This window comes from Rhinolophus ferrumequinum, unplaced genomic scaffold (genome assembly GCF_004115265.2).
Source record: "Rhinolophus ferrumequinum isolate MPI-CBG mRhiFer1 unplaced genomic scaffold, mRhiFer1_v1.p scaffold_27_arrow_ctg1, whole genome shotgun sequence".
In the NCBI taxonomy this organism is placed as follows: Eukaryota; Metazoa; Chordata; class Mammalia; order Chiroptera; family Rhinolophidae; genus Rhinolophus; species Rhinolophus ferrumequinum.
The window spans coordinates 43,438-52,378 of NW_022680391.1; the positions used below are offsets into that span (position 1 = coordinate 43,438).

At 35.9% G+C, this 8,941-nt stretch overlaps 1 protein-coding gene across 1 annotated transcript; it reads left to right on the plus strand.

The window, feature by feature from the left end:
• Window positions 1–7,740: 7,740 nt before the first annotated feature.
• On the plus strand, window positions 7,741–8,678 carry LOC117019973 (heterogeneous nuclear ribonucleoprotein C-like). Its single transcript, XM_033102210.1, has one exon. The coding sequence runs from the start codon at window positions 7,776–7,778 to the stop codon at window positions 8,676–8,678; it is 903 nt and encodes a 300-aa protein (XP_032958101.1). The 5' UTR covers window positions 7,741–7,775.
• The last annotated feature ends 263 nt before the right edge of the window (window positions 8,679–8,941 follow it).

Here is an 8,941-nt window from a genome sequence, read left to right on the forward strand (position 1 = left end):
AATAAAATCAGAAATGAAAGAGGAGAAGTGACAACGGACACCGCAGAAATACAAAAAGTTTTAAGAAGTTAATATGAGCAACTATATGCCAACAAATTTGACAATCTGGAAGAAATGGACAATTTTCTAGAGGCGTACAACCTTCCAAGGCTAACTCAAGAAGAAACAGGAAACCTGAATAGAGTGATTACCACCACGGAAATTGAATCAGTAATCAACAATCTCCCAACAAACAAAAGCCCTGGACCAGATGGCTTTACAGGTGAATTTTACAAAACGTTCAAAAAAGAATTATCACCTATTCTCCTCAAGCTCTTCCAAAAAATCCAGAAGGAGGGAAGACTCCCAAACACTTTTTACGAAGCCACTATCAGCCTGATCCCAAAATCAGACAAAGACACCACAAAAAAAGAAAACTACAGGCTGATATCTCTAATGAACATAGATGCAAAAATCCTCAACAAAATATTAGCGAACAGAATTCAGCAATACATTAAAAAGATCATACACCATGATCAAGTGGGATTCATCCCTGGTATGCAAGGGTGGTTCAACATCTGCAAATCAATGAATGTGATACACCACATTAACAAAATGAAAAATAAAAATCACATGATCATATCAATAGATGCAGAAAAAGCATTTGATAAAATCCTACAGCCATTTATGATAAAAACCCTTAAGAAAGTAGGAATAGAGGGATCATATCTCAACATAATAAAGGCCATATATGACAAACCCACAGCTAACATCATACTCAATGGGGAAAAGCTAAAACCATTCCCCCTAAGATCAGGAACGAGGCAAGGTTGCCCACTATCTCCGCTTCTATTCAACATAGTGCTGGAAGTTCTAGCCACAGCAATCAGACAAGAAAAAGAAATAAAAGGCATCCAAATTGGTAAGGAGGAAGTAAAATTATCATTATATGCAGATGATATGATACTATATATAGAGAACCCTAAAGACTCCACCAAGAAGCTATTAGAGCTGATAGATGAATTTAGTAAAGTAGCAGGATACAAAATTAATATTCAGAAATCAGTTGCATTTGTATATACCAATAATGAAACATTAGAAGGAGAAATTGAAAAAACAATCCCATTTACAATTGCTCCAAAGACTATAAAATACCTGGGAATAAATTTAACCAAAGAAGTAAAAGATCTGTACTCAGAAAACTATAAGACACTGAAGAAAGGAATGAAAGAAGATATAAATAGATGGAAACACATATCATGTTCATGGATAGGAAGAATTAATATAGTTAAAATGTCCATACTGCCTAAGGCAATATACATATTCAACGCAATTCCTATCAAACTACCAATGACGTTTTTCACAGAAATAGAACACATAATCCTAAAATTTATATGGGACCATAAAAGACCCCGTATAGCCTCAGCAATCTTGAGAAATAAGAACAAAGTGGGAGGTATAACAATACCTGACTTCAAATTATACTACAAGGCTACAGTAATCAAAACAGCATGGTACTGGCATAAAAACAGACACATAGATCAATGGAATAGAATAGAGAGTCCAGAAAAAAATCCATGCCTATATGGCCATTTAATCTATGACAATGGAAGCAAGAATGTACGATGGGGTAAAGACAGTCTATTCAATAAATGGTGCTGGGAAATCCGGACAGACACATGCAAAAAATGAAGCTGGACCACCTCCTTACACCATATACAAAAATAAATTCAAAATGGCTTAAAGACTTAAATGTAAGATCTGAAACCATAAAATACCTAGAAGAAAATATAGGAAGAAACTTCACAGACATTACCCGGAGTAAGATTTTTACTGATATATCCCCTCGCGCGAGGGAAGTAAGAGAAAAAATAAACATGTGGGATTATATCAAACTAAAAAGTTTTTTCACAGCAAAGGAAACCATCAATAAAACAAAAAGGGATCCTACTGAATGGGAAAAAATATTTGCCAATGATATATCTGATAAGGGATTAATATCACAAATCTATGAAAAACTCACTCAACTCAACTCCAAAAAAACAAACGACCCAATTAAAAAATGGGCAGAGGACTTGAAGAGACATTTTTCTAAAAAGGACATACAGATGGCAAACAGACATATGAAGAAATGCTCAACCTCACTAACCATCAGAGAAATGCAAATAAAAACCACAATGAGATACCACCTCACCCCAGTCAAAATGGCTATCATCAATAAATCAACAAACAACAAGTGCTGGCGCGGATGTGGAGAAAAGGGAACGCTTGTGCACTGTTGGTGGGATTGCAGACTGGTGCAGCCACTATGGAAAACAGTATGGAGGTATCTCAAAAATCTGAAAATGGAACTACCCTATGATCCAGTAATTCCACTCCTAGGTATCTATCCGGAGAAATCCAAAACTCCAATTCAAAAATCTTTATGCACTCCTATGTTTATTGCATCACTACACACAATAGCTAAGACATGGAAACAACTGAAATGCCCATCGGTAGATGACTGGATTAAGAAACTGTGGTACATTTATACACTGGAGTATTACGCAGCCATAAAGAAGAAAGAAATCTTACCATTTGCAACAACGTGGATGGACCTAGAGAACATTATGTTAAGTGAAATAAGTCAGACAGAGAAAGATAAGTACCATATGATCTCACTTATATGCGGATTCTAAAGAAAAGAATAAGTGAATGAACTAATCAGAAACAGTTTTGGAGACAAAGAGGAAAAACTGAGGGTTGCTAGATGGGTGGGGGGGTGGGGGTAAAGGGGAAGGTGAGGGGATTAGAAAACAATCAGTAACCACAAAATGGCCACGGGGTTTGAAAATTAATCTGGGGAACGTAATTTGGTGGTCACCAGAGGTTAAGGGGGTTGGGGGGTGGGAGATGAGGGTAAGGGGGATCAAATATGTGGTGATGGAAGGAGAACTGACTCTGGATGGTGAACACATAATGTAATTTATAGATGATGTGATACAGAATTGCACACCTGAAATCTATGTAATTTTACTAATAATTGTCATCCCAATAAATTAAAAAAATAATTTAAAAAACATAAAAATAATACATTATCACAACTAAAAATTTAGCAATAATCAACAAACATTATTAAATATTCCATCACTATTCAAATTTCCCTGATTTTATAATATTTTTACAGTTGATTTGTTCAATTCAGGATAAAAACAAAGTTCACCCTTTCTGTCACTGATACGTTTATTAGATGTATTTATTCTATAGGTCTACCTGTCTCTAAAGAAAAATAAAATACACTATTTGTTGAAGAAACTGGGTATTTTGTTTTGTATAATTTCCCATATTATAGATTTTGCAAATTGCACTTCTGAGTTGCCTGTTTTCTATATTTTATATTTCCTGTACACTTTTAAATAGGTCAAATTCAGGTTCAATTAAAAAAAACTACTTCATATTTATAGTTGGTACCATATATACATCATAGAGTATCACATGAAATGTGATTCTTGCTAACTCTCACTCAGTAATGTTAGCATTAGTCAGTGATCTGGGTCTTGCCAGCCCCTTATTTTCAAAACAAAATTTCCAACAGTCTTTCACATAAAGGTATTGGCAGCCATTAAAGATCATTGTCTCAATTTACTATTCCTTTAGGGGTTACAAACTGGTGATAATCTTAATTTGATTAGTCCTTCTGTGTTTATTTTCTAAAAATCTTCTCTAGAGAACAATATTTCTCGTCAACAATTAGGTTGTTATAATTTGTAGATCCAGTAAGAAAGCTGAATAAATGATTGATGCTTTCTTTCCCTTTGGTTAGCAGTTGTCAGAATATTCCATTGGTTTGCAAGCAAATCCAAATGTGTATAGAGTTTCACACAATTTTTTCATTTGTTATTTTCAAGAACACATACGATTTTAATATATTTTTTACCTTTCATTCTATAGTAGTTTATTTTTTTTAATGTTTAAATTAGCCCATATTTTGCTAGTGACAGCCCCTTCGCTACCGCTCATGTGTCCTTCTAATACAACCCCATAGTCTGCTTTTTGCCTTTATTCAACAAAATAGTCCAAGCTCATCTTGCATGTTTCCTATCCCAGATGTAAAATGATATATTTCTGCTGTCAGCTTCCCTTTAGTGGAAAATGGCATTTACAGTATACAATCTGAGCACTGAGGGGTGCTCATTGTTATTGGATAGTTACTTTTTCTAGGCCTATTTAGAGAAAATACTTGTAAGCTTATAAGTATTAACAACTCAAATTTAAGATTACAGTGCTTTTACTAAGTTCTTTCATTATGTTTCTCTTACATCTACATTTGTGGGTCCCAATAACTTTAACAGAAATACTCTCTTATTTTACCCACATACAATTTATATTTATATTTCAAATATTTTGTATCATATTATTCTTAAAAACTACATTTTTATATATTTTGTATATAAATATTATACATAATATGTAAAGTTTCAAAACAGTGATTCTAATATTGCTACTATTATTTAGAACAGCTTAATGTACATATGCATTTTTAACATTAAGATATATTCTCCTGTGCATATTGAATATACTGCTGTATTTTAAATGCATTTGAAATAATTCACTTCTATAAAATTAAACCACAATACATAGTTCCAACATTCGGGTGAATTCTGACTGGTTCTGTTGTTTTTTCTTTTGACAATGGGTAATTTTTTCATGTGTTTTGGTGTATGTCATAATTTTTTCCTCTCCAAGCTGTATCAAATCTCTGCTTTATATCAGTGCAAACTTTTTTGGTAAAAGACGGCTTTCTGCCCTTCCTACACCTCCTGCTGGCCTTTTTCCCCCCGTAGCTTATGTTCTAAACATGTGGTCAGATGTTAGTCATAGGGCTACCTTCAGCTGCAATTGTGTCTGAGAAGTGTAGTGTTTATTCTAAACAGCTGAAAAATAGGATTTTATTATTAAGAAAGAAGGGGGAAATGAGTATTGCAGTGGTCAGGTACCTCTCCCTAAAAAAAAAAAAAAAGAAGAAAGAAAAAAACTTCGTTGGGCACCTATGAACATAATACAAAATAATGTACTTCATTTTAATTTTTATATAATCTTTCAAGTAGTTGTTACTTAATTATTCAACAACCCTGTGGAGCAAAAAGACAGTCCTCTCCGGCCAGTTTTGTTTGGGACACACTTTACAAACCTCAGGCTGAAACATTCTATGAGCTGCCTAAGATAAAACTATTTTTAAAGACAGAATTACATAATCTTTCGCTAGATACATGTAAGGAGATACATATAAGGAGAACTAAATTGGGTTTCATAATAGCTGAGATTTTTCTGATTTTTCCTTGTAATAGTTCTATGACCTTATGCCTCCCTGAGCCTCAATACTTGCACCTAGAAATAAGCATTATCGTTCTTGAAACTTTGAATTGCAAATAACAAAACACAAGTGCTGTGACAAGTAGGGAATGGTGAAGAATAATATGCAATAAGATGGTAAGATGCATCCGTCTGTGATAAGTTATTAAAATAAGTAATATATGTGAAATACTGTACACCCATTGCCTAGAGTGTTGTTGATAATTGATAAATATTTGTTTAAAAAATCAAAAGTGTGAATACTTGTAATAGGTATGGTATTTTGTTTTTATTAATGCACTTTTCTGTTTGCATTTTCATCTACATGAACTACTTTGCCTCGGGTATCCACTTGCCCCAGGGTTTTGGGTAGATACTATTAAATTAAACAGGAGGCAATTAGACTGAGGTGGCTCTAATGCCTTGTTAGTCTATATAAATGGAAACCTCAGCTAGAGTCAATTCCTATAAATGCCTCAAGATTTAGTAATAAAAACTTGAGACCAATCAATCACAAAGAGCCAACTAGTCTACCCAATAAGGCTTAAGCTATCGCCAAATAATTTCCTTGCTTGGTTTCCATCTGCTTTACAAAAGCCTTTCCCTTATCTCCTACTGGTGGAGGGCTTCTAACCATTTTTGGTTTGATACTGCCCAATTTAAATCAGTGTTTGTCCAAATAACCCATTCAAAATTTCAATATACCTTAGTTTCTCTTTTAACAGTGTGGAAATTTAGTTTGTTAAGATACACTGGAAAGAAAATAAAAGGAAACTTAAAATTTAGCTTCTAAATTAAAAATAGTAAGTTGAAAAAAAAAAGACAAGATTTCTCAGGAAGAATTCTGTAAATTTCTTTATTTCCCATTTTACATATTGAAATTGAGCCTAGCCCACTAATCCACAGAGTTTCTCCCATAGAATAGTTAGGATATTACTTCCTCTGAGGACTGTCAAAAAATGAAGCTTATTATGCTAAGACGGAAAGGCCCTTGTTTAGAGAACGTAAGAAACTTGAAACTCTCACCTTCCAGCTGAGAGGGAATGTGGGGAAATATGTCCAGATATATGTCCAGATCTTCTCAGACCAAGGTCCCAGATGACAAACTATGCTAATTAAATCTAGAGTAGTGGTTCTCAAAGTATGGCCGCACTGCCAATATTTTATTATTCACAGCTTGGAACAAAATAGACATAATATTCTACGTTTCTAATGAAGTGGAACACAAATAACTGAAGTCTCTTGGAGGAGTGTCAAAGGTGGTTACTTCTATAGGGAAAAGTGGCCTATAGCTGAGGGCTACAAGATGGGACGCCTGTACCGGGACTGGGTACCACAATCAGGTTTTAGGGATTAAGCAAAGCAGGCAGAAATCACACGGGTCTTGTAATGCATTGAATAGCATCCTCCAAAAATCCATGTCCATTCAGAACCTCAAAATGTGGCCTTATTTGGAAATCGGGTGTATGTAGATATAAATACTTAAGATAGAGTAATAGAGTTAGGATGGGCCCTAACTTCAATGGCTGGTATCTTTATAAGACAGCCAAGTGAAGAGACATTAAGAGAATTAGGTTATGTATAGGTAAAAAGTACTCTCAAAAGACTGACAGACCTAGATTTTCAAGATAGAGAGGAATGACATCTCATCAGAAGCAGTCATGTTCTACAAAATTAAAAACAGAAACTAAATATCAAATATTATGTATAAACAGTGTTAACATATAAGAACATAGAATCATTGAATTACCAGAGAGAATAAAAGGAAAAACATCCTACGTGTTTTGGAGCCATTTTACCATTCCTAGTACAAAATAAAATCCAGTTATTTTTGAAGTATTATATAAAATATGGCTGAATAATTTTATCTGCAATGGCTTTCCTTTCTAAAGACCAGCACATTAAATTATGAAACCTGAAAGATACAGACATGTACCTCATGGACTTAATTTCTTTTCAAGCTTTACAGCCTTCTTCACACCTTAAATGAATATTTTTTCTGAAAAACGTTTATTGCTTTACTTAATAAAAATCCTTATACTGTTTTCCCTTTCCTCATTCCACCCTCTGTTCCCAAGCAATAATTCTACAAGACCCAAATCAAATTAAACACTCTGTTGTTCCTGATGACGTTCACTACATGTGATTTCTTTCTTCTGAATTCCTACATCTTTCGGTTATGTGTCTTTACCACCAGTATATAGAGCTTATTAATAATGATAGTTTTCATTATATATATCTTTGTTTTTAAAAACAAACTGATTTTTTTTTTTTGTGTGTGAAGAGACGAAGGTTGAGTGATTGCGACCGCTGTTGCCGACCTCGAGGAGCAGTCGGCTTCTTCACGCACAACTGGGGAGTAGGAGATTCAGAATCGAATCTCTTCTCCTTTCCCCTTCGGTGAGATTTTTTTGATCTTCTGCTATATTTTTTTGGCTTTGTGAGGAACCTTATCATCAAAGACAATGGCCAGCAATGTTACCCACAAGACAGATCCTCGCTCCATGAACTCCCGTGTATTCATTGGAAATCTCAATACTCTTGTGGTGAAGAAATCTGATGTGGAGGCAATCTTCTCAAAATATGGCAAAATTGTGGGTTGCTCTGTTCATAAGGGCTTTGCCTTTGTTCAGTATGTTAATGAGAGAAATGCCCGGGCTGCTGTGGCAGGAGAGGATGGCAGAATGATTGCTGGCCAGGTTTTAGATATTAATCTGGCTGCAGAGCCAAAAGTGAACCGAGGAAAAGCAGGTGTGAAACGATCTGCAGCGGAGATGTACGACTCCTCTTGTGCCTTGGACTATGACTTTCAATGGGATTCTTCTGACAGGATGTACAGTTCCCCAGCACGTGTTCCTCCTCCTCCTCCTATTGCTCGGGCTGCAGGGCCCTCCAAACGCCAGCGTGTCTCAGGAAACACCTCACGGAGGGGCAAAAGTGGCTTCAATTCTCAGAGTGGACAGCGCGGATCTTCTTCCAAGTCTGGGAAGTTGAAAGGAGATGACCTTCAGACCATTAAGAAGGAATTGACCCAGATAAAACAAAAAGTGGATTCTCTACTGGAAAGCCTGGAAAAAATTGAAAAGGAACAGAGCAAACAAGGAGTAGAGATGGACAATGACAAGTCAGAAGAGGAGCAGAGCAGCAGCTCCCCGAAGAAAGATGAGCCTAATGTGAAGATGGAGGCTGAGGGGGGTGCAGATGACTCTGCTGAGGCGGGGGACCTGCTGCGTGATGATGACAATGAAGATCGGGGGGATGAGGAGCTGGAGTTGATCAACGATGATGAAAAAGAGGCTGAGGAAGGAGAGGATGGCAGAGACAGCGCCGATGGCAAGGCTGACTGTTACGCACATAGTGGGGTTTAGAAATCTTGGCCCATTATTTCTTTACCTAGGCGCTTGTCTAAGATCAAAATTTTCACCAGATCCTCTCCCCTAGTATCTTCAGCACTTGCCCCCATCCTTGCCCTTCCCACGTTCATTCATTCAGACTGCCCTGCGCCTCCTCCCATTCTCACTTCCTTTGACGCTCCCAGTAGTTATGTTAAGTCTTACCCTGTAATTTTTGCTTTTGATTTTGATACCTCTTTATGACTTAACAATAAAAAGGATGTATGGTTTTTATCAAC